Source organism: Pongo pygmaeus, chromosome 11 (genome assembly GCF_028885625.2).
Source record: "Pongo pygmaeus isolate AG05252 chromosome 11, NHGRI_mPonPyg2-v2.0_pri, whole genome shotgun sequence".
In the NCBI taxonomy this organism is placed as follows: Eukaryota; Metazoa; Chordata; class Mammalia; order Primates; family Hominidae; genus Pongo; species Pongo pygmaeus.
In genome coordinates this window covers 119,981,137-120,006,553 of record NC_072384.2, presented here as the reverse complement: position 1 = coordinate 120,006,553, position 25,417 = coordinate 119,981,137, and the positions used below count along the sequence as shown (strand labels likewise).

General features: G+C 57.2%; 1 protein-coding gene across 2 annotated transcripts; it reads right to left on the bottom strand.

Annotated features, from left to right (window-relative positions):
• Positions 1 to 101: 101 nt before the first annotated feature.
• On the bottom strand, positions 102 to 24,376 carry ASIC4 (acid sensing ion channel subunit family member 4). 2 transcript variants are annotated; one of them, XM_054478673.2, is made up of 10 exons: positions 23,495 to 24,376; positions 7,135 to 7,279; positions 6,909 to 7,036; positions 6,560 to 6,722; positions 6,098 to 6,154; positions 3,735 to 3,888; positions 1,917 to 2,008; positions 1,753 to 1,832; positions 1,334 to 1,438; positions 102 to 939 (listed from the first exon to the last, which is right to left on the bottom strand). In XM_054478673.2, the coding sequence occupies exons 1-10, from the start codon at positions 24,074 to 24,076 to the stop codon at positions 826 to 828; spliced, it is 1,620 nt and encodes a 539-aa protein (XP_054334648.1). In that variant the 5' UTR covers positions 24,077 to 24,376; the 3' UTR covers positions 102 to 825. The 2 variants fall into 2 exon arrangements, with proteins under 2 accessions (XP_054334648.1, XP_054334649.1); XM_054478674.2 differs by lacking the exon at positions 6,098 to 6,154.
• Between the last annotated feature and the right edge of the window lie 1,041 nt (positions 24,377 to 25,417).

Here is a 25,417-nt window from a genome sequence, read left to right as displayed (position 1 = left end):
TGCTGGGGCCTGCCTTTCCTTTCACCCGGGACCAAGTCATGCGTGTGCCCAGCCTCACCCCAGCCCTCAGTGCGTGCTTGGTCACACATACACACAGAGAATTCTTTATGCCTCTTTATACCCAATCTCGTCAGCACTTTATAAAATCAGACTGGAGGGAGAGAGGACTAAGAAGGCTCCCTTCCCACCCTCCAAGCTCAGCCGAAGTCTGGAAGGTCTCCTGCCCCCTCCCTATAGAAGGGACTCTAGGGGTGGAGCTGGTGCAGGGGGAGCTGGGAGCTGGGCCAGGCCTGCTGGGCCATCCTCTCCCCCTGCCAAGAGGGGAGCTGGGCCTGGAGAGGGGCAGGAAGTAGGACCAGCCCAGCACTCCTGAGTCCTGGGGCTCTCCCTGTCCTGCTGACATTGGGGCTGGGACCCTGGCTGTCCCTAAATCACCCACCCCGTAGCCCTACCCACCTTCTACATCTGTATCCCCCTCCACCCGGCTTTCCCTAAATATTTACAAATGTACAGAGGGCTCCCCCTCCCCAGCTGGGATGGGCTCTATCCTCCCCCTCCCTCTCTCCTTCCTTCCCTTCCGCTCCATGAGGGCCCATGGCCTGGTCTCCAGCCCTCCCGGGGCACCAGCCTGGGAGTAAGGGGTGTGGACAAGAAGGACCTTTGTGCAAAGCAGCTGACATCAGGGCAGGGGAAGATGAGAGCAGGAACTGAGTCCTGGCCCTCCCAGTGAGCACCGCCCCCAGGCCTTTCCCAGGAGCAGGAGAATGTGCTGGGGATCCCAGGAGGGGTCCCAGACTCCTGGGTCCTTTCAGTCACAGCACCATCCTAGCAAGCGAAATCTTCAAAGAGACCTCCTGGGGGACCGTGGGGGTGGTGGTGGTTGGGGAGCAGACTGCTGGCCCCCCCACCCTCAGCTCGGCCCCGGCTCAGGCAGGGACTCTGCAGGAGAAAGAAAAGAGAGAGTGGGACAGGGAGAACTCATGGGGGCAGGGACTCTGCCGGAGAAAGAGAGAGTGGAACAGGGAGAACTCATGGGGGCAGGGACTCTGCCGGAGAAAGAGAGAGTGGGACAGGGAGAACTCATGGGGGCAGGGACTCTGCCGGAGAAAGAGAGAGTGGGACAGGGAGAACTCATGGGGGCAGGGACTCTGCCGGAGAAAGAGAGAGTGGGACAGGGAGAGCTCAAGTGGTGCCCCCAGGGCTCACACCGCCAGCCTTTCCTTGTCACCTCGGTTAGAAGCTCCAGGGCCCCCTCCACAGGCTGGTTCAGAAACCATGGACGTATTCAGTCCTGGGGAGGTGTGGCTGCATGCTGTGTAGAGCTTGTCCTCACCTGTTCCTTCAGCTCCTGAAGCCCCAAAGTGGAGATGCCCCCAGTGGAGGTCCGCAGGGGGGTCTTGGGACGCCTCCATACCCGCTTCAGTCGATCCCAGGACACCTTGGGGTTCAGGGTGGGGGACAGCACTGGGCTTAGAAAAATTTGGTTGAGGAGAAGCGTGAGCCTTACCATGCCCAGCTGCCCATAGGACTTACTGCCACAGCAAACTCCCAGTAGGACACCTTCCTCCTCCTCCTCACCCATCCCCTTCTCCTGACTCTGAGCCCTCAGGCCTGCCAGCCAGTCAGGGGACCCTGGCAGAGAACCCTGAACCTGACTTTCCAGCCAGGCCAGCTCCACCAGGCACCCCGCACTGCCCCCTTCTGCTTTGCCCACAGCCCCCACTCCCACCCTGCCTTCCCCGGGGCCCTTGCCTCATAGATGTAGTCGAGGATCTCCAGCAATGTGAGGATGCTGGCCCCAATGAACAGGCCCATCTGTCCCCCAAGGTCTCCTGGGAAGCAGGAGAGCAGTGTCAGAGGGAGTGGCCGGGCCGATCCACCCCCACACAAGCTGGGGGCGGGGACACCAGTCTCACCCAGCAGGGCTGACAGGCCATAGGCTGCTCGCTGCTCCATGGCTTCAGAGGTCAGGGCCTCAAAGAAGACGTCTAGGACCAGGAAGTTCTCCCTGTGGAGACAGGAAGCAGGGTATCCGTGTGGGCCTCTCTTCCTGAGAAGGCTGGCAGGGGCATCCCGGATCCAGCAGATCCTGATCAGAGATCACTACATGGAGAAGTCAGTGACCACCCCCCAGACTCCCCAAGGCTGTGAGGGGAGGCAGTCCCGGATGTGTGTTAGCTTCATCTTTTGAGGGGTAGCAAAGGGCCTGGGAGAGCAAAACACAACTCCTGGACCTGAAGGAAACCCTCCTCCTGCCTCTAAAGCAGCCAGTGGTGTTGCCTTTGCCTCCTCCTTACGCCTCTGCGGACCCTTCAGTGACCCCTGTTGCCTGTCAGTCCACTCCACAGTGCCCCTTCTCAGTGTCCTGGGCAGCCAGTGGCCTGTCCCCGGCACCTTCTTCCCCAGCCACCGTCTTTTCTGCTTCCTCCACACAGCTGCCTATGGCTCAGGCTCCACACCACACCACACCACCACCCCACGCCCTCTCACTGGACTCCTCCCCATCGCCTCCTCTCACAGACCCAAACCCAGGGCCCTCAGAGGCCAGCTCACGCCTCCCCAGCTTCCCTCCCCAACTGGGGCCTGAGAATCAGTCCTACATGATCAAACGTGGGCTCATTGACAAATTGTGGCATGGGTTTTGTGTCGTAATCATGTGTCCCCACTGAACCCAGCACTGAGCCTGGCACCCAGACCATGCTCCGCAAGTGTAGACTGGCTGGAGGGGACCAGACCCAAGGCTCAGGGCGGTCCCTCCTGCCTGCCCCTGCAGGGAACTGTGTTCCTCTCCTGTCTCATCCTGTCCTTCTCCCTCAGTGCAGGGAAGAAAGACGCAAAAGCAAAGCACTCTGAAATGTGGCATATGTGTAATGACGGAGATCTGTACGGGTGATGGGAGCTCAGATGAAAGGCGTTTGGACCTGGAAGCGCTTCCCTGGAGGTGGAGACACTGAACGTGACTTGAGCAATGAGTGGGGCTGCTTAGAAGAAAAGGGCTGTGGCCAGGCAAGGTGGCCCACACCTGTAATCCCAGCACTTTGGGAGGCGAAGGACGGCAGATCACTTGAGGTCAGAAGTTCAAGACCAGCCTGGCCAACATAGTGAAACCCCATCTCTACTAAAAAGACAAAAATTAGCTGGGTATGGTTGTGGGTGCCTATAATCCCAGCTACTTGGGAGGCTGACGCAGGAGAATCACTTGAACCTGGGAGGTAGAGGTTGCAGTGAGCCAAGATTGTGCCACTGCACTCCAGCCTGGGCGACAGAGCAAGACTCTGTCTCAAAAAAAAAAAAAAGACGAAGAGGAAGAATAGAGCTATAAAAGGCATTCCTGGTAGAAGACTCATCATAGAGATGCGGCCTACTCCCCGCCTCCACCATGCCCAGCGCCTGTTGAGGGCAGCCTCCACCGCACACACACGCACACAGACCCACACAGACACAGACACATTCTCTCACACACATACCCATTCACAGATACATACACTCATAAGTGTGCATGCACACACACATCACACACTCACATACACATACACTCACATACACACCCACAAGAAACACACACATACATACCCCACACACAGATACACACAAACATGCATGCACACACACACACCCACATACACCCCACACACACCCACACACACATACACACACATACATACACTCACACACACGTACACACACACAGAGTCACACAGCCACCCCCTCCCCACACACACACACACACATACCGTATGTAGGTCTCGTTGCGGTTGTACTTCCTCGCCAGGTACCGGGCTGAGCCCCTGTTGGGGATCCTGACCATGGAGATCTCTTTCCCGTAGCGCGTCAGGTTGCAGGGGGTGGGGCAGAAGCACGGGCCCTCGGGGCCCCCACCCAGGGAGTCTGCAACACAGAGGTAGCAGCTACAGTGGGAGTTGGAGAAGGGTGGTCCAGTGGCCTACCAGCTGCAGAGAGGAGGCCCAGGGGCCGTCCTGAGGCAGGCACACCCACACTGAGGGCCTTTACTGGCCAGCCCCAGTGCTTCCTAGAGGGGACCGGCTGCAGGTCCCCGCCTGAACCAGCTTCAGACTGCTCCAGAGAGCAGGTATAAGCAGAACCCCCCAGCACCCTCCCAACCCCCTGGGACTGGGGGTCCTCGTGGCCCAGAGGGAGAACAGAGCCCATCCACCAGAGCTAATCAACTATGTGAGGCCTCAGACACACAAGGAGGTGTGGAGAGGATGCTGGGATGCATGCATGGATGGATGGATGGATGGATGGATGGATGGATGGCAGATGGCCAGATTGACGGATGGGCGAACAGAAGAACAAATAGACCGACAAGCTTCCCAGGATCAATGTGCTGGGCTTTCTCTGCCTGCCCCTTCAGATCCACTCTCCACTCTTCCACCTTGCTCTGCACCCTACGAGGCTGATCTCCGCCAAATGCATCACCTAAACTCCCTCGTCCTCTGGCTTCGGGTTGAGTTTGGCCAACAGGAGGCCCCGTCAGAAACAGAAGGTGAGAGGGAAGAGACGCCAGGGTATTTCTCCCGCCTGGCTTCCTCACTGCCAGGCCTTAGGTGGCAGAGGCTGTGCTCCTCCAGCCATGCTGCTGTCAGTCAGCCCTCTCGGACAGCCACAGGTCTCTCTCTCCTCCTGCAGGCCTGGTGGGGGTGAAGGCTCCCCATGTTGCTAGCTCTGTGGTCTCCTGCTGTGCCTTGCAGGCTCCTTACTCCTGATCACACATCTGTTCCTTCACTAAACACCTCCAGTCACCCCTGTGACAGATGGAGGTGGTGTGGGGGACAGAGAAGGGCTGGATGTGTGTGTGGCTGCCCAGTGTCTCAAACCCAGCCCCAAGGCCCCAGGTGTCTGGATTACTGCAGCCAGCTTGGCCAGTCCCTGGCTTTGAGTCTCCTCCCCTCCTATCTCACTGGACTCACCTGGCATTCCTGCCTTGCCAGAGGCCTTTGTTGGCTTCCTAGAGCCTCCCTCCTCTTTTTTTTTTTTTTTTTTTTTTTTTTTGAGACAGGATAACTCTAGCTCAGACTAGATAGAGTGCAATGGTGTGATCCCAGCTCACCGCAGCCTCGACCTCCCAGGCTCAAGCCTATCCTCTTGCCTCAGCCTCCCGAATAGGTGGGACTATAGATGTGCACCACCACACCCAGTTCACTTTTTTATTTTTTGCAGAGACATGGTCTCACCATATTGCCCAGGCTGGTCTTGAACTACTGGGCTCAAGTGATCCGCACACCCTGGCCTCCCAAAGTGCTGGGTCTACACTTGTGAGCCACTGTGCCTGGCCTCCCTCCTCCACTCTTTCTACTCCCTCCCCTGTTCTCTGCCTTGCAGCCACACAGATCTTTCAGTGCCCCAGACACAGCATGCTCTTTCTGGCCACAGGTTTTTAGTGTATGTCCCCCTTTGCACCTGACTCTGATACACCCATCAAGCCTCAGCTAATGTGTCCCTTCCTCTAGGAATCCCCCCTACCTTCCCAGGCTAGGGCTGCACACCCCTCCTTGGGGCCTTGCCGCACACCCAAGTCTCCCGCCTCCAGGAGTTGACGGGCTGTGTGTCCACAGCCCTGCCAGGGTGTAAGCTCTCCAAGGGCAGGGCTGTCGCCCCCACTCTCACCTCCAGTACCCAGCACAGGCTGTAAAGGGCTGGAGAATGCGCGAATCGATGAATGGATGGATAGATGGATGAACTGCAGATCAGGCAAGATCTGTGGACAGATGGGGTTTGCCTTACCCACACCGATAGCCAGCAATGCATTTTTCCTGAGACCAAGAGAGAAGTCATTTCACTTTCTCAAAGTGGGTGAGCTCATTGGCTGAACCAAGATGAGAAGCCCAGACCTTCACTCCCAGTCCTGGCTTCTCTGCAACCCCCCACCCTGCTGCCTCCACTTACCCAAGTGTCTGTACCTGCAGAGGTCTGCAGACCTCTCCCCGACCCCACTGAAGTATGGGCTAAGGCTCAACCCCCAGGAAGAACCCTCCAGGAAGAGATTGGGAGGGGAGGAGCCAAGACAGTGAGGAGAAGAGTGGACAGAGACATGAAGAGGCTGATGGAGAGGTAGGAAAGGGTAGGCAGCACGGACCCAGTGTGTGGTCGGCACACTCGATGTAGATATTTGGTGGGCAGATGGTCTCATTGCCTGAAAGGAGAGAAGATTATTCCTGGAATCTACGATCACTTCCCGTGTCCCCCACACGCCCAAATGTAAGCACATACATGCATGCACACATATATGCACACATCTGCATAAATGTGCTTGAACACCACACACACAACCCCCACAAATACGCAACCACGGATATAAATGAGCATGCACGTACACAAATACATATTAACATGCACACAGGCATCTGCATGCCGGCATTCCCACATGCATATGTGAAACCATGCTTAAAAATCCCAAATACTCACACTCACACAGGTACAGACACACACACATGTTGTATACATGCACCTGCCTGTGCACATGAGCAGTGCCTTGCCCCGGGAGGCTCTGGAGCCTAGCAGGGTGGCATGGAGGGCTGGCTGGGGGTGGGGTGCCCACCTGGCATGTGCACCATCCGGCAGTGGCAGCGCTGAAGCACGGCCTCCTTTTCACAGCGCAGCCGGCAGGCAGACACACTGTAGGCCGAGTAGCCCTGAAGCTCAGGCTCCCTGAGCTCACTCTCTGCACGGCAGTTGCCCCAGGGCTGGGGCAGGTAGGTCAGCTGCAGAGGTGGGGCATGATGAGGTCATGCTCAGGAACCCCACCCAGTCCTCCAGTGCCCACAGCCCCAGCAAAGTCAACACAGCTGGCAGGCTGTGAGCTTCTAGAGGGCAGGTTTGCTCCGCATCCCCTCTCAGCCCAAAGGCAAGCCCTGTGCCCCATCCAGGGCCTGGCAGGAGGTGCTCACCCGCTGTTCCTGGCAGGACACAAAGGTCTGGAAGCCTGGGGACACCCCGAACCCCAGCTGGTGGATGTAGGGCGGCTCCTCCTGGCTGTGGATCTGCACCCGAATACCTGCCTCAAACGACGTCTCATCTGCACAGCAGAGATGGGGACCTTTGGAAACCCATCCCAGGCAGAGGGCCCAGGCCCCAGTCCCCAAGGTGGCCCTTGTCCCTTTCCAGCCTGCGTACTTGTCTCCCTCCAGATGGGCAGGTACTCCTCCTGCTGGATGTCCAGCATGATCTCCAGGCCACTGCCCATGCCCCCTGCCCGGCTGGGCAGCGAGCTCCGCGGGTCCGCGTTGAAGGTGTAACACTTCCCATAGCGAGTATAGACCTGGGAGGTGGGGTGAGAGAGCAGGAGGGGAGATGAAAGGAGTGGCCAAGGCAACTCCAAAGTTCCCTGCTCCCTGCTGAGGGCCACCAGATCTGCTTGGACACTCCAGTCCCATATCCTAGCGAGCAATGTACAGCCCAGCCTCTCCAATGAGCACCAGCTTTTCTACTGATGGCCTCCCTTAGATGATTAAAAGGCATCTCCAACCTAACAGCACATCAACACCTTCCCAAACCCTGCCTGCCCACCACCATTTTCCTCCTCCCTAGTAAACCACCCCACTATATCCACCCAGTTTCTCAAGTCGGAATTTCTGAAATGTCCCCTTCCATCATTCCTGCATCCAAGCCAACAGCTAGTCCTGGGACACTTTTTTTCTTTCTTTTTTTTTTTTTTTTTTTGAGATATGATCTTGCTCTGTTGCCCAGGCTGGTGTGCAGTGGCACGATCTCGGCTCACAGCAGCCTCAACCTTCCAGGCTCAAGCCATCCTCCTGCTTCAGCCTGACAAGCAGCTGGGATTACAAGCATATGCCACCAAGCCCAGCTAATTTTTTTTATTTTTTTTTTATTTTTGTAGAGATAGGGTCTTGCCATGTTGCCCAGGCTGGTCTTGAACTCCTGGGCCCAAGCAATCCTTCTGCTTTGGCTTGCTGCGATTACAAGCATGAGCCACCGCATCCAGCCTCCAGGCCACTTCTGAAATACATTTAGAATCCATCCACTTTCCTTCCTTCTCCAGCAACCCCCATTTTGCCATCTCCTCCTAACTGCTCTCCCACCTTGGTCCACCCTTGCCCCTCCCTACCGGAAGCCATGGCCCAGTCCACAGTGCTCAGATCCAATGAAACCACTCACTGACTTACCTAACAATAGCTTCCCATTTGCCACATAATGAAGTCATGCTCCTTCCCTAACCCAAAAGTGCCCATGTGATGTGGCCCTTGCCTGCCTCTCCCACCACCTCCCCCACATCTCTGTGACAAGTTCAGACACCTGGACTCCTTTTCTCCTCGGGCTTTTGTTGTTTGTTGTCCCCTCTCCTGGAATGCCCCCTCACACACACTCTTGGTATGGCTAGCTGCCCATCGCTGAAGCCTCAGCATGTCACACTCATACATCACACAGCCACAACATTCAGTGTCACCGTCCATGCATCCACATGTCTGTTGGTTTGCTCAAGGTACTTATCAAGACCTGAGATGATCTTGTTCATCTACTTGTCTCCTGTCCATTGTCCATCTCCCTCAATGAGCATGTATGCTGCATAGGAGCAGTGAGCCTGTCTGGTGTCCCCAGCCTCTGGCCCAGGGCAGGGCACAAGGGACACTTGAATAAGCAGTCTCTGCAGCACAGAAGCCCGGCTCCCTTTTCCTCTGCGGAGAGTTCTCCTGCATGGACAGCAGATGGCGCTGGCGCCCCGGAGATGGAAGCCCAGGCTCCCGCTGGGGATTTAGCTGCCACCAGGAGATGCGCAGCGGCAGGGGTGGAGAACAGGCTGAAGGAGAGGCGGGTTCTAGTTCCCCCCTGCCAGGCTTCCCTAACAGAGCCGAGCCCCTGGGTCAAACCCATCACAGGCAGCACCTTCCCTGGGGGCAAGGGGTCGGCGCACTCAATCACTCTCTGCCGCTCCCCCTCCCCTCTTCTTGGGAACATTTCCCACTGGTAAAAGCTGGAAGAAATGGCAGGAAGCGGTGTGGAAGGAAAAAGAGATCCTGAATGCCTGGCTTCACAGGGGGAGTGCAGAAGGGAGAGAGGCTGGGTGGAGGGCAGCGAACCAACTGAGAGTCCTCCTGAGACCTCCTAGGGGTCAGGGTGAAGTCCCCATGCTGGAGAACTAGACCACCCTGCTGCAGTGCTCTGGGAGTCGCAGCCCTGATCCTCCCCTCTCCCACAGTTCTACCACCCAACCACCCTGCCTCCGGTTCCCGAAACAAAAACGGGTGCACCACAAACAAAGCACCCTGAGTTTACAGAACATAGTGCCGTCTACCGTTGCACACAGCCCCTCAGTACCAGCTAGGTGTAGTTATCCCGACTACTCCAGATGAGGACATCACAGCTCAGAGAAGCGAAGTGACGTCCAAAGTCACACAGCTGGGAAGAAGGAGAGGTGCACCTCATCCAGGGGCGAGGCTCCAGCTGCTCCCACAAACCATTGCTGGCACCCCCACCCCAAGCCTACCCTACCTCGGGACCCAGCTCCTGCCCCAGCCCCATCCAGGTAGATGAGACAGGAATGGGCCCCAGTCCCGTCCCCTTCTCTTTCCCATTCCTCCTTCCCTTCTGCATCGTTCCTCTGTACCTTCCTCACCCTTTCTTCTCCATATCGGCTTCCCTTCAATTCCTTGCCTGTCCCCCAAGTCCTCTCCTTCCCTCAACATCCCCCACACACCTTTACCAGCTCCCAGGTTCAAGTCCTTGACCCCACAGGTATCACCCCTGTCCTCCTCCCTGCTATGTTCCATCTGTGGGGCAGGAGTGGGTGTCATGGACTGCTCAGGAGCACTCAGTATGCCCCATGCACTGTGCTAAACGCTTCACATGCTCTATCTGGATGAATCCTCACAACTACCCTGTGAGGGGGGTACTATTATCTCCCCATTCTACAGAGAAAGAAATGGAGGCTCAGAGAATTCAACTGGTTTCCCAAGATTTTCAAGCCCAGGGCTTAAACGCTATTGTGCACATGAATCAGGGGATCTTTTCAAAGTGCAGAGTCTGGTAGAACAGATGTGGGGAGGGAGGTGGACAAGGCTGAGAGTCCATGGACCACACTGTGAGTAGAAAGGCACTAGGTGAAGGAGGAGAACCCAGCAAGACAGCCCGACTCTAGACCTGTGCTCTTATCGCAAGTCACTGGAGGTGGAGTAACTCTAAAGTGGGCCAGGTGCAAGATTCCTCTGTCCCATCCAGGTGCAGTGGCTCACACCTGTAATCCCAGCACTTTGGGAGACCGAGGAGGGCAGAACACTTGAGGTCAGGAGTTCGAGACCAGCCTGACCAACATGGTGAAACCACACCTCTACTAAAAATACAAAAATTAGCTGAGTTTCGTGGTGGGCACCTGTAAGCTACTCGGGAGGCTGAGGTAGGAGAATTGCTGGAACTCAGGAGGCGGAGGTTACAGTGAGCTGAGATCACACCACTGCACTCCAGCCTAGGCAACAGAGCGAGACTCCATCTCAAAAAAAAAAAAAAAAAGAAAAGTCCAGACCCAGGGACTCATGCATGTAATCCCAACACTTTGGGAGGCTGAGGTGGGCGAATCGCAGCCTGGGCGACACAGCGAGACTCCATCTCAAAAAAAAAAAGAAAAACAAAATTCCTGGGTCCTGGTGGTGTGGGAAATGCAGATGGGAGGCATATATTAGTATTTGTAGAAATCTGAAAGTACTCAACCTCTTCCTATTTCAAACCAAGAAGATGCTAGAATCAGCTCTTGCTGACACAGCCAGTTTTGCATATATGCTCCAGTTGAAAGGCTAAAGAAGGCATGGGCGACATGGGGTACCCACGTTATGAGCTCCTCACTCGTGTCCCTCAGCATTCAGCACCACCTCGGCGGAGCCCTGACTGCCAGGCACGTTATAGTCTCTCCAAAGCTCAGCCTCATCCATGGGACCGTGAACTCCATTTGACCAGGAGTCCTGTTTCCCTCTTGGCATCCCCAGAGCCCAGCGAGATTTGCAGAAGGAGGTATGAGGTGGGAGGAAGGAAAGCAAACACTGTCAAACATCCTGACTTTGTACCAAGTCCTGTGATAGGTGCTTTTGATCTGTTTTCTCCTTTGAGTCTCCAAGAAACCCATATGAGCTAAGTATTTTTGCCCCCATTTAATGATTAGGTACCTGAAGCTCAGAGAAGGAAAGTGACTTGGCTAAGGGCACACAGCAAATAAATGACAGCCAAGATTCAAACAGAACTGAACCCCAGGTCAAAGCAGAGTAGGTGCTTATAGAACACCTGGTGGGTGTTCAGTGAATGAATGGCTCTTGGAGGCTCCTGACTCTCGGAGGGGCTGGGGCAGCGTCTCTACCTGGTACCTCCAACAGACACACACAGACACATGGAACCGAGCCCACCCTACACAGGGCAGAATGAATACCCAGCTGGCGAGGGTGGTGGTTCCTTGGCACACAAACCCTCAAGGTGGCTGTGCAGAGTCGGGGTGACAAAGGGAGATGGGTGGAAGTTGTCTGGGTCTCACGGATACTCTGCAGGGAATGGACCAGCCAGACTGGCAGGAGGAGGCCACCTGCACAGCCCGGGTCAGTCCTGACTGCTGGTCAGAGCACAGCGTTGCCCAGGAGACAGTCCCTGGGCCAGGCAGGCAGGGGCGGGTGGAGCCATCAGCTCCTAAGTGGCAGAACTCTGGTGGCAGCACAGCCCATAGCTTCTTCCATGGAGACGGCACGGCAGCTCTGCCACAAGGTCCCACAGGTTGTCCACTGCTCCCTCCCCATGGACTGGCCCAGGAAGAGGGGGCAGTATGCAAAGGAGTTGAGAGTCCAGGGTCCAGTCACGGAAAGGGGAAGGTCGTGGGCCAGGGAGTGTCCTGATGGCAGAGGGGCTATCTCCAGATCACTGGCTCTCAGCTTCTGGCCCTGTCCCCATCTCAGACCCCTACCTCCTCCTTTGGTCTGGCCCTCCCTCTCTCTCTGCCTTAGCTCCAGGCCCATACTCCTGGCCCTAGCTGGGGCATGTGGCCTCCCAAAGCCCCTCCCAGCCTTGGCTGACAGCTCCTAGACAGGACTATGTCTGTGCTGCATACAGACCCTCGGGTCCCCTCCCCCACCTTCCTTCTGGCCAGCGCCTGCCTGTCCTTCTCTGATCACCTCCCCTTTAGTGTTGGCCTGAACCCTGGCCTGGGTCTGTCTGCCTCGCTAGCCTCTGTTTCCTGATCTCAGTCTGTCTCTCAAGTCCTTCCCTATCTGCCAGGCCTGTCTCCCTACCCATGATCAGTTATCTACTTAGATTCTGTTTCTCTGCCCCTGCCCTCTGTTGACCTGTCCATCCCCTTGGTCTCTTTCTCTCCCATTGTCCTGGAGGCCCCCTGGCCTTTTTGTCCCTTGCCCACTGCATTCTCTATCCTATTTGCTTTCTTCTCTATCCATCCCTTAGTCTGGCTGTCGAGTCTCAGCCTCTTGTCTTCCTCCTAGACTTTTCCCTGGGCCTGAGGCTCCCCACCCTGACCCAACATGCCAGGAACCCCTCTCCAGGTGCCCTCCACCTCCTTCTCCCTGGCCCCTCTCTCTCAGGGTCTGCCTGAGACAGTGATGAGGGGTTGGGAGAGAGTTGTCCAGAGCTTGCTCCTCCTGAGAGCAGTGGCTTCTCTCAGCCCTCGGAACTCCATCTATTCACAGCTTCCATTTCACCAGAAAGCTCTACCTGGCTGGCTTGCTTGCATCCTCCCTCCCTCGCAGAGCCCACAGGGTTAACAGGCAATTAGCAGGGCCAGGGCTCAGAGCTGTGGCAGGGAGAGGGCCCTGGGCCTCCAGGAGATAAGAAGCAGCCAGGAGCTGCCGAGGCCAAGCTAATCCCAGAGCTAATCTTCGGCCTGGGCTTTATCTCCACTGCCTTCTGGGCACCCTGCCTCTGGTCCCCGCGCTTCCCCTGACATTCTTCCATGGTGTCCCTTCCCCCAAATTCTATCAGCTCTCCCCTTGATGGGGTCCATCCCCATGCCTCTCTCTTAGGTACCCCTGGAATGAGCTCTTCTGCCCCTAGGTCCAGAGTGGGCCAGTGGAATGGGGTGCATCTTCATCTGCCCTGGACTGTGACCAGCACCCTGGGGTGGAACAGCTCCCAGGGCCTGGCTTTATTCAGGGGTGGCCCAGTATCCAGGTTCAAAGCCTCTTCCTTCCCTATCCTTTCCAGGGGCAGAGGAAGGAAGATGGCACCAACCAAAATGCCTGAGGTGTCTGCGCTGCTCAGAACTTCGAGGTCACTCAGTCCAATCACTCACTGTACAAAGGCAGAAACAAGCCTAGAGACGGCAAGGTTCAGATCCAAGGGCATGCAGAAAACAGGGGCAGATTCAGAAGTAGACCCCAGGTTCATGGGCCAACATCACCTCCCTGGGAGTCAGCAGGCCCTGGTTTCAGCTCCAGCTCCACCACTGACAGCCTGTGTGACTTAGGTTAGTAAAGTGATTTATCAACTTCTCTGGGCCTCAGTTTCTTCATGTGTCAAGCAGAGACAGAAATCCCTGCTTATTTCACAGATTAGTTGTACATCTCAAAAGAGAGGAAGTATGTGAAAGGCATTTGCAAAGTGCAGTCATATACGTGCACCAATAATAAAGGTTTTGTAGAGACCAGCATGAACCAAGCTAGGGCAGAGATGGATCACTATGTGGTGCTGGAAATGGATATAAGGAGGCTCATAACATGGGGAAAGGGGCATACATTTTGCAGGCTGACAGAACAGGGTTCAAATCCAGCCTCTCCCACCAACTTTGGACAAACAACCTCAGATGCGTGATTGAACCTCTCTGAGCCTCGGTTTGCTCATCCGTAAAAGGGGAATGGTAATTCCTCCTCCTAAAGTTACATGGGAGGATTAGAGGTCAATTCAGTGATTGCTGGCAGGTGCTCAAGGGAGGGGTGAGGCCCTTTGGGGAATGGAGCTTCCTGCCAGGACGGTGCAGCCATTTTGATCTTGGATCCCCACTGGGCGCATCCTCACAGGGCATCAAGCATCTTGCAGGCTGTCTCTGCAATTTGGGAGCGGCTTAGAGGACGGAGCTCTGTCACAGCGAAACCCCCAGGCTCTGAGATATGGCTCTCCTACCAGATGGAAAGCCCAACCTAGTTTACATCTGGGCCTTGCCCTTAGTTAAGTCTGTGGGATTCAGATTCAATCAATTAACCTCTCTGATCCTCCATTTTTCACGTAAAATGGGAGTAACAACAGGCGCCCTTCACAGGTGTTATGAGGAAAGACAGAATGTACGTAAATCATAGCAACCACTAATACTTACTTAGTGCTTACCTCTGTGCCAGGCACAGTTCTAAGCACTTTATATAGATTAACCCCTTAACCCTCACAAAACTCCTATATGGCAGTAGTCCTATCGTTTTCATTTTACAGACAGGGTAACGGAGGTACAGAGAGGATAAGGAAGCTGACAGGGGACCAGGCAGTCTGGCCCTGGAGTCCACCCATAGCCACTGTGTGACATACACCTGGCACACAGTACCTACAAATAGTAGGTGCTCAAGAACTGGTGAATGTTCAAACAACATTTACTTTGTCCAACACTATTCATTGAGCCTGTGCTCAACGGTGTCAGGCACTGTGTGCTTGGTGCTGAACATACAACAGAGAACAAAACAGACAGCCTCTGCCCTCAAGGAGTTTGCTGTCTGGCTGCAGAGATAGTCATTCAAAGTACTTATAGGCTAGGCACGGTGGCTCACACTTGTAATCCCGGCACTTTAGGAGGCCAAGGTGGGAGGATCGATTGAGTGCAAGAATTTGAGACCAATCTAGGCAACATAGCGAGACCTCGTGTCTACAAATAATAATAAATTAGCCAGGCATGGTGGCTCACACAGGTAGTCCCAGCTACTCAGGAGGCTGAGGTGGGAGGATCTCTTGAGCCCGGGAGGTTGAGGCTGCAGGGAGCCACCGTGATGGCACCACTGCACTCCAGCCTGGGCAACAGAGCGTGACCTTGTCTCAAAAAAAAAAAAAAAAAAGTGCTTATGGGGCACTTACAACATAAACTCTTTGAACTGCACTAGGCATGTTCACAAATCCACCAGTCACACAAATGGATAAATTGTTACTAGTTGTGATCCTTGTAGTGATGGGGTGACCTAGCCAAGGCCACCACGGTGGAACAGGAGCTCAATTTGGCTTGCAGGGTCAGGAAAAACTTCTCTAAACAAGCCACCTGGCTCACCCAGGAGGGACATCAGACCATGCCACACTCAAGAAAGAGGAAGACACAGCGCCCTCAGCAGGCCTAGTTCTACACGTGCATACAGGGACCCCCCCACCTCCACCGCCACCCATGAGCTTTTCAGGGCCACTTCCTCCGTACGGTGGATCTAGGAGGCAATGGCTGCGGTGTTTGTTCAAATGTAAATGTGTGAGCTGTGGTGGAAGGGACAGACAGGGGAGCCCTAGGAGCCAGGGAGGGCTGGGGGCCATGGAAGAAGGCTGTGGTCCCCGGCGGGCGCCGCGCTTCCGCGGGAGAGGAGAACGGGAGGATGAAGGCCTCCGGGACCCAGGTAAACAGTCAAAACCATTCCCCGGGCAGCGACCGCTTAGGCCTTACACCCTAGAAAGACAATTTTTAATTGGTGAATTGGTAAGTAAGTCCTTCCCTGACATTCCCGCCCCTCGATGCAAAGTTCCTCGTCAAGAGTTTTGCTTACACAGTGGAGCACACACCCACAGCCAGGCGGGAGTTCAGGAGACAAGACAGAAGGAGGCGACGGGGACGGTGGGTGGGTGGGTGTGCGCCCTCCAGGAGCCCTGGCCCCCCGCCCTCTCCCGCACACACAGCCTGGCCGCCCAGGCCTGGCCCACCCGCACCCAGAGGGCCGCACCCACCGGCTCGCGCGCCTCGCCGCCCTCCGCTCCCTCCCGCGGGCCAGGCATCCATCACGGCTCCCGAGCGCTCTCCCTCCCATCTCCTCCGGGCTCCTCCGCTCTCCTCCCTGGGTCTGCCTCATTTGCATTCCCCCGGCTCCCGGCTCCTCGGCAAAGTGACCTCCGCACACAGCAGCGCCAGAGGCTTCCACCACGGAGGGAGACACCGCCGCCCGCCCCCGCCGCGGCTGGGGAGGGGGCGACGGGGGCGGGGGTCCCGAGGAGATGGATGCGGAGCCGGGCCTGGCTGGCGGGCCTGAAGCGGCCGAAAGGCCCGGGACCGGGGGGCACTGAGGGACTTGGGTGCTCGGGTGGGATTTGAACCCGCGACCTCAGATCCCCAGCCAGGCGGGAGTGAGACGTGGAGATCAACACGAGGCCCGGGAGGCTGCGGCCAGAAACGGAACCCCTACTGGGAACCCGGGGCTCCCCAACGTCCCGTTTCCTTCCCCCGTGAGCCCCCACTGGGGAGGGGCCGACCCCACTGGGCAGTCGTCCAGGGGTTCCCAGCCCTCCCGGGGGCCTGCCCAGCCCCCACCCCACCCGCCGGGCCCGCCGAGCCGCCTCCCCTCCCCCCGTTTGGTATTTACACCTTCTACACATTTGTAAGCTATTATCCTGTCCACGCTTAGTCACCGCTGAGCCAAGCGCCACGGATTTAGCTCCTTTAATCTTTCCTCCTAAATCAATCCTCCATTTCCCCTTAATCATCCCGTGGCTCCTCTCTGAACTCTCGCTGCCGCCTCGGCTGCTGCAGCCCGTGCCTATCTCTCTGGAACTGCTCCCCCTCCAACCCAACACCCACGGGTGTCCCAAGGGCATGGTGAGCATTTGAGGGGTGGGTTGGATTTCCAGCGCTGCCAGCCCCAGCCTAGGAGCCAGGGGAAGAAGTGCAGACCCCTGCCCACCTCTTCCTGGAAAACAAACTACTGAACCTTCCCATCTCCTCTCTCAGTATCTCTGCCCCTCTGTCCTCCTCCTGCCTTCCCATCCTCACTCATCCTTCTGAAGACCCTAAGTTTCCACCATGATTTGCAAACAATCAAAAAGCAAACAAACAAACGTGGCAGATCTTCTCCCCTCGGGCCTCCTGCCCCCAGTGCTGGCCGTTCCCACCTCCTCTTCCCAGCTGCTCAAAGGAGGTGGGCTGCAGGGCCAGCCTGGAAGGGCAGGGAACACTTATAACTCGGCAGCCTGAGGCCGGCCTCTGTCCCCTCCTGCAGAGGTGGCTGTCCATCTCTCCTGGACCACCTCAGGCTCCACCCCCTTCACTCCCTCCCGCCTGCCCATGGGACCCACTGACGACTCGGGGACTGAGTAGCTTGGGTCTTGGCATTCCAATGCTCCCTGTAGTGCTCCCTGGGTACCCCTGCCTCTCCATTCCTGATCCTTCCTGCCCCCTGCCTGGACCTAGCAGAGGCAGCCCTGCCGCCAGCCACAAGAGGGAGCAGATTCCTTCCAAGAAGCAGAAGGGCAGGGGTGGGGGTCCAGGAAGGAGTGCGGGCAGGGGAGACAGAGGGAGGATCAGAGGGGGACAGGACGTGGGGCCATTTCTTCAAACACTAATCAGCATCTTCCGGCAGTGTCTGAGAAGCTGAGCTGATAATGAGCCCAGCTCGGGGCTGATTCCTGATTAATGAAGAGCCCACGGGGCTGCTGAGTGGGACTGGGTGGGGCATGTCCCTCACGGCCCTCCCACTGCCCTTGAAGACCAGCCCTCTGAGACAGTAACAGTCCCTGCCCTTCCCTGCCGGGCCACACCACTTACGTCCCCTCCACTCACTCCACTGCCCAAGCAGGCAGGCTGACAACACCCCTCCAGGAGGGTCTGAGCCGCAGCTGGTGTGAGGTGGAAGGTGGGGAGGGTGGGTGTGCCTGGTTCTGCAATCTGAGGGGTTGGCAGCCCTCAGTATTTTTTAAATCAGTTACTGTTCTATTAAAATAATCACGATTTGGAGCTGCTTTTGACAAACTGGAAGACCCAGCCATGCTGGGCTCCTCACACAGGGCAAGAGTTAGCTGGGGCTGAGGAGCAGCTGCGTCCTTCAAGACTAAGTGGTCTTCAGTTCTCCTCAGACCCCACCCTTCCCTACTGTATCCCCCCACCCCAACCTGACCTGCCTGGCTCCTGAGGGCAGGATCAGCCCTGAACCAGATGTTGAACTAAATGTGCTTAAGGCTCATGCCTCAGGAGAAGCTGGGACCACAGGGAACAGAGGGCTGGACAGGCAGGGGGAGTCAGAGGGATGCCTGTGCAGTAGATAAGAGGCTTGGACCCACCTCAGTGGGCACCCTCTCCCTTCCACAGCCAACGGGGCAAGGGGCAGCCCTTGGAACCTCCAACCCAGTGGCAAAGGTGTGGAGTTGGGATGGAGTGTGGAGTAGCTCCTCCCAGGGCCAAGTGCAGGGGTGGAGGGCAGAGACTGTCAGTATTGGCCTGACCACACACTGGGAAGAGAAGGGGATAAGGAGGTCGCTGGGACAGAAGGAGTGGGTGCTAAGGAGCCCGAAACTGGATCCTGGGACAGCCAGAGAGAGAGAGAGAGAGGGCTTGCCTGCTTTCTGTGCCTCAGAGCTGTCCTGGCTGGCGGCTGGGTGGGGCAGGGAGAGGAGAGAGGAGGGCAGGGAGGGGGACTGCCCAGCTGGAAGAGGCCTTGTCTAATTGTGCCTGATTAGTAGAGAGGAAGAGAACAGGGCGAGTGATTAATAGTCACGGCAGTCACCAGCGTGTGGGGAAGGAGGGTCGGGAGGGGGAGGGAGACCGGAGAGCCCATAGGGGATGGAGATAGTGAGGCGCCCACAGGGCCCCGGGCTCCTGGCCCCCTGGGGCTGCCTGGACCCTTGAGGACCCTGAGGAGCGGGGCTGGCTCCTACCCATGCCTCCTCAGGGCTTCTTCACCTCCCCCAGCCTCAATTTTCCAGACAGTAGCGTGGAAAAGACCAAGGTCATGTCCTGCACCTGGGAAGAAAGCACCTTTGCTCACGTGGTGTTTCCAGACACCCCACTGCCCCCAGCCCCCAGACACAGGCCCTATCCTCAGCTCCACCTGAGATCGCAGTCCACAGAGTAGATGGCCCGACTTCCAATCACAGCCCGCAGCTACCCCTTATATCCTATGGTCCCAGTTGTAATCCCAGCCCTGCCCTACCCGGACAATCTCATCCAGAGCTGCGCTGTCCAACACGGCAGCCTATAGCCACGTGTGGCTATTTGAATTTAAAATTCATTTTCTCTGTCGCACTGATCACATTTCAAGTGCTCAACGGCCACATGTGGCTAGTGACTACCATGTTGGACAAGCACAGGTGCAGAACGTGTCCATCACCACAGGATGTTCTATTGGCCAGCACTGATCTAGACAGTATGTGCACACTCCTGCACCTATGCACACGTGCATGCATATTTTGGGCGGCTGGATAGAATGGGAATGCTAGTACAGGGCAGAGGAGGGTGTGGGCCAGAGGGTCAAAAGCAGGGGGATGACTAGGTAATGGAGAGTAATGAAGATGCCAGTACATGGGTCAGAAACCAGTAGGTGGTGCTGAGAACAGTCAGGTTAAAGATAGCCAGGAGTTGGGGTGGCGGCATTTATAACAGCTGACGCTTACACAGAGTATACGATGTGTGTGCCAGGTAGTGTGCTAAGCTCTTTAGGAGCATCTCTTTAACCCTCACAACAACCCCCAGTTTTTAGGTTCTAATATCCTATTTAAAGAATACACCCAGCACTTCGGGAGGCCGAGGCGGGCGGATCACGAGGTCAGGAGATCGAGACCATCCTGGCTAATACAGTGAAACCCCATCTGTACTAAAATTACAAAAAATTAGCCGGGCGAGGTGGCGGGCGCCTGTAGTCCCAGCTACTCAGGAGGCTGAGGCAGGAGAATGGCGTGGACCCCGGAGGGCGGAGCCTGTACTGAGCCAAGATTGCACCACTGCACTCCAGCCTGGGCAACAACGAGACTCTGTCTCAAAAAAACAAAAAAAAAAAAGAATACACAAACTGATGCTCACAGAAGCTTTTTGGCTTCCCCACGGCCACACAGCTTAATGGGTAGAGCCGAGGTTCGAATCCTGGTGGTCCCCAGGTGAGAGGAGATGCTGAATTTTAGAGTCACCCTTGCATTTTACAGCTCAAGAAATGAAGCCTAGGGAGAAAGAGTGATTTCTGCCTTTTAGTAAGAGGGCAGGCTGAGAGCAGGCCACAGTGGGGAAGGTAGAACTGGGGCTTGGAGGAAGGGGGTGTGGGTAGCAGATGGCGGCAGGAATCAGGGAGGAAGGGAGAGCTGTCTACAAGGCTGGGGGTGGGGGACATACAGGTGGTGGAATGGGTGGGAGTGAGATGGTATGAGACTGAGCGAGGAGGGGAGGGAGAAGAAGAGAGGAGCAGAGGTAGACTAGCTGGAGCTAGCCGCCGTGCAGAGCAAACATACAGGGCCCACCTCCCAGGGCCCTCTCCTCTCTCCCCTCTTCCCTCTTCTCTCCAAACTGTGTGCCCAGCCTGCCTCATCCCCTAGGCCCTCCCAGCTCTCCTCCACCCAGAATGGCCTCTCCCTGTCTGAACTCGGCCTCTTACTACCCATGCACCTCGTCTGGCAATTGATCCCGGCACCTTATGACACCACTTGCATGGCTGATAAACTCTTGCATGGTTGCTTAAACTTCTGAGTGTCCCTGTCCCCACTCTACTACGAGACTATAGGCTGCTTGAGGACAGGGACTGGGGACAGGGCTTCCCATCTTTGCTGCCCTCCACAGCTCTGAGCAGGGAGCCCAACACATAGTAGGCACGCAGAACTCCATGTTGATTGATTGACTGACTGATTGGGAGTGCATGAAGGGATATTAGGGAGCGTGGGGGGAGAGCGACTGCAGTGGTAACAGAAGCAAGAGCAGCAGCAGAGGGGACTGGGGGAGGGCACATTACCCGGAGTAAAAATAGGCTGGAAAATGTGACATTTATTAACTTGGATTCCAGAGGAAAGGTCACAGCAGAGTGGGGAGTGGGAAGGAGGAAACAGGGAAAGCAACAGAAAACACATAACAGCCCCTTGGTGAAGCCTGTCCCTGTCTCTGACCATCTCATCACCCATATCCCGGCAGGCTCCCCACCAACCAGCTCACATACCCATCTCCCCACCATAGACCCCAAATCCCCATCATTGACTCCGGGTCCTCACCACAGAGCTGATTATGGACCTCGTGTCCTTTTTGGAGACCCCATATCTTCATCTCCATGCCCATTCTCCAGTCTTTCCCCTGTAATACACCCCATCTTCCCCACTGCCATGGATCATGGGCCCCCAGCCCAATCTGTAATTCCAGACCCTGGTGAATCTGCAGCAGACTCAGCCCTTGAATGCCAGACCCAAGACAGAGTTACACTCAGCAGACGGGGGATGCAGTGTGTGCAGAAGGGTAGGAGGCTGGGCTGGAGACAGGAGAAATGGAAATCCCAAAGGGGAATTCCTGTCCCCCAATGCTAGCTATGCCCTCTACCCCTCACTGTCCTGCACCAGGGCCAGAACCTCAGCCCACGGACTTCTACCATCCTCCTTTCTCCAGCCCCAGGGTACCAGAGGGCCTGTGGGAAATCCACCCATACTCCTCCGGGCCATCCCCAGGATTCCGGGGACTCACCAGCTTCGATCAGGGGATCCCCGTTCCTGTATCCTCCAGGCACCGCCTCCTAGCCTGGAGACCAAGCAGAACCCTCTGCCTCCCTCCCCTTACTTTCTCACCCCCTCCAGCTCTTCCTCTTCTTTCCTCCCACTGAGGTCTCATCACCCTTCCCCTTTCCTGCCCTCCCCCAACTCCCGCTCAGGGACACAAAGATCCCATTGATTTCTGCCCCAACAGCACCTGCTGAGACTCAGCTCTGCCCAGCCCCCAATACGGAGTGGTGAGGATTGAGGACAGCAGAGCCCTATGGATCCCAAAGGCCACACTCACCCTCCATATCCCACCTCCTCCTCGGGGACTCTACCAACCCTTGCTTTGGGGAGCAGTGCTTTTCCCTAGGAAAGGGGGTGTACAGCCGGACAACAGGCCAATGCCCCCGACTCTTCTCCCTGCACAATGCTCCCGCTCCTGTCCCTCTATTTCTACCTAACTCCCCTGCCCAATGGCAGGAGGCCCCAGACACTGCAGGCATGGTTGGGGCCAGGAACCTCGTTGGCTGGAGCATGTTTCCTGGTGATCCTGAGGCAGCGGGTGAGTGAGAACCTGGCGGGGGTCCCTATCACTAGGGCTGGCTGCTGGAGGCTGGGCCGGAGTGGGCACCATGTTGACGCCAAACATTTGCATATGCACTGGGCAGTGGCAACAAGGATGAAACATACACACACGCACACACACACAATGCTAGGAGCAAACCGTGGACTGGGGACAAGCATCTCGAGCGCCATGAATACTAGATACCCTGTGACTATGGGTGAATGGAGCCCTGACAGACAGGCGGTGTACAAAACACGCCCACCCCCTCACATACCTGACTGTGGGAGGCGTGCATGGGAGAGCAGCCCAAGCTCACACCCCTCTCCCGGAGAGGGTGCTTGTGTTTGTGCTCACACGTAGGTGAGAGATGGCGCCAGCAGTCTCCAAATGGGGAGCAGCGGTTGGGATAGATGGGGGTGGGGGTGTCATGAGAAGGGATGGCATCCACAGTGGGACCCTGTCCTTAGCAGCTAAGCAAGAGCTGGGAGCTAGACATGGAGATGAGTAGCTCTCTGGGTGTGGGTGTGCAGGTGTGCATTTGAGTGTAGTGACAGGGACAGTGAGTGTGTGTGAGAGAGGGAGTGTGCAGGAAACTCCCCAAGCAGTGCGTGTGTGTGTGTGCGTGTGCATGTGCGCATGCACCCGTGCTGGGGCAGCAGTGAGGGTGAGTTATGCACATAAGAGTGAACCACTGATTCCCAGTGTAAGAGCCAGAGCTGGGCATGGGAGCCGCTAGAACAGGAGACAGAGGGGGACTGGCCCCCGGGAGGGCTGGAGGGCAGAATGAAAGAGGGATGTGTGAGGGAGTCTGTGAGGCGGGCATGTGAGAGACACACAGAGATCCAGAACAGACACTGGCACCCAGTGTCCTGAAGACCGGCTCTCTCCAGCCCACCCACCAGGCCAGCTCCCCAGGAGGCCACCCGGGGTCCTTCCCTAGATGGAGCCCCCCAAACCTCCCCTCCCTATCTCCTTCGTTTGGTGGGAAGAATCCAGTAGCCTCAGAAGAAAAAGGGAGCAAGAGAAAAGTGGGAGTCAGTTGGTCTGGCCTTGGGATGGTGCGTGCCTTCCCTGCAAGCCAGCCAGCTCCAGGACACCTGGGCCCATGCCCAGGAACCCCTACCCCAACTCCCAGACCTGGGCAGGGCAGCAGCAGCAAAACCAAGAAGAGGAGCAGCAGGCGCCCCAGGGTAAGCCCCTATGAGCGGCCACTGCTCCATGGCTGGGAAGCCAGAGGGAGACACCAGGCTTGGAGAAACACGAGGCCAGCCTCTGGTGGCGGAAGGAAGGGAAGCCCTGTTGAGGATGCCCCTGTACACCACTGCCACCACTCCTCCCTGCTCCCCAGCCTCCGGCCATCCAAGGCCAGGCAGCCCAGCTGGCAGAACTCACCACAGAGAAGTTGCTGGCGGAGCAGTGATGCCCACTGAAGTTGCAGCTCTTGAGCATGTCGGCGAGCTGGTGGCCAGTGCGGTTGAGGATGTCTACCATGTCAGGCTCTGGGTAGCGCAGGCCAGCGGCACGGTGCCCATCCCGGTCTTTGGGGGGCAGCCCTGTCAGATTGGCCAGGTGGAAGATGTCGGCATCGCTGAGTGCCGAATGCCGGAAGCGGTTGATATTGCAGAGGGTGACAGCCGGGAAGCCCGCTACTGGGGCTGGGGCAGCGGGGTCCATTGCCACCAGGTGAGGCCAGGTCAGGTAGCCCCGGGCCAGGCCAGCCGCCTGGTACAGGAAGGCAGCCAGCGAGGTGAGTAGGGCCAGTGCCCACAGGGTTCTGCGCAGTCCGTGGGGGCCTGGGCCACAGGCCCGGCCCAGTCCATGTAGGGTGCTGGTGCTGGCAAAGGTGGCCAGGTCCCGGGGGGCTGCTGCCCCTGGAGCAGCCCCGAGGAGGCTCTGCTCATCCCCTGCCTCCTTCTCCTTGGGTTTCGCATCCTCCTCAGCAAATTTGATTTTGCACACAATCTCGATCGGCATCTGTCCCCGGCTGCTGGGACTGGCCAGAGCCTCCCTGCCCTGTCCCTCCCTAGCCAGCAGCCCTAGTGCCCTCTCGAGTGGCGGTGGTGGCAGCGGCTGCTCTTCTAAACTCAGGACAAGCGGGAGGAGGACAGGGACGGAGTGGGGGCCCGAGGTGGGGGAGTCACTCCCACTCCCAGCAGCTCCGCAGCCGTGGTGCTGCCTCTGCCGCTGCTGCCTCTGCTGCCGCTTGTCTCTCTCCTCGATCGTCTCCTTGTGGCTTCCCTTATCAGCACCAGCACAGCTGTCAGCCCCTGCGTGTGTCCCTGCGAGCGAGCGAGCGAGGGAGCGAGCGCTGCTCCGCCACGCCGCGCAGCCCCAGCCGCTCCGCTCAGCATGTGCTCCAGAGCCCACCCCGTGCTTAATAATTCAGGACATGTCAACAGCGTTTCACCGGCAGCACGGGCGTCAGGAGCCAGGCCAGGGGAGGGGGGCAGTCCCCAGCCCAAGACAGGGATCCCGAGACTGGGGCCATCCCCCAAACTCCTGCTGCAACCTAGCCGCTCACTGGGTCCCCAGATCTCCCCACTCCCTGGCCACCCAGGGAAGGGTGCCGTGCCCAGGGTCCTCAGCTCATTCTTTGCCACTTTCCTGGCCCGCACCCCATGAAGGGTCAGCCAACTCTATCCCCCCACCTCCTGGCATCTGATACTCCTGACTCCAGCACCCAGCCACCACCTGATCCCGCTACCCGACTCACAGCAGCTTCCAGAAACTCCTTGAGAGAGCCACTTGTTTGAATGAGGGAGGGAGGGGGGGCAGAGGAGGGCAGGCTAGACAGACCAGGGGACAACTGTGACTCCAAGATTCTCAGCTTCCCTGGAGCTTTGCTCCAGACTCCAACACCCACCATGCCCCTGCCCCCTCTGGGAGGCTGGCTGCCCTCACCCTCATTTTGCCCCCAACCCCAATCTCAGCCATTCATATGTCAGGGACAGAGAGCACCCTGGCCAGCTTGCATATCTGCGGCCACTTTGCTTCCCCGAATGTTCCCCAAATCCCTTGCCACAATCAGGCTTCGGGGGAGGGGTGTTGGGTAAGCAAGCCAGGGAGCAAAGGGGAGGTGTGCTTTGGGGGTGCTCTATATGTAGGGGGACGGGGCATGCAATGGAGGGAGAGGAAGAGCCCCAGTGGGGGCGTGGAAGGGAGCAGGAAGATGTGCTGGACATCAATGGGAGCGAATGCTCTCCTAAAGAAACGGGTTTGAGGGGTGCCTGGCAGAGTGGGGCAGGAGAGCCCTAAGGGGTCTGCTGTGTTCTTGTGGAGGGGAACAGGCATGTGGGCCCTCATCATAGGTGGGGG

What these genes read in the sequence shown, in the direction of transcription:
- ASIC4 (XM_054478673.2), bottom strand. Translation starts at nt 24,076, where the DNA reads ATGCCGATCGAGATTGTGTGCAAAATCAAATTTGCTGAGGAGGATGCG. An exon ending in GTGTGCCGACCACACACTGG is followed by an intron (nt 3,889 to 6,097) that starts GTCCGTGCTGCC and finishes TCTGTGTTGCAG; the next exon opens with ACTCCCTGGGTGGGGGCCCC. An exon ending in TCCTCGACTACATCTATGAG is followed by an intron (nt 1,439 to 1,752) that starts GCAAGGGCCCCG and finishes CTGAACCCCAAG; the next exon opens with GTGTCCTGGGATCGACTGAA.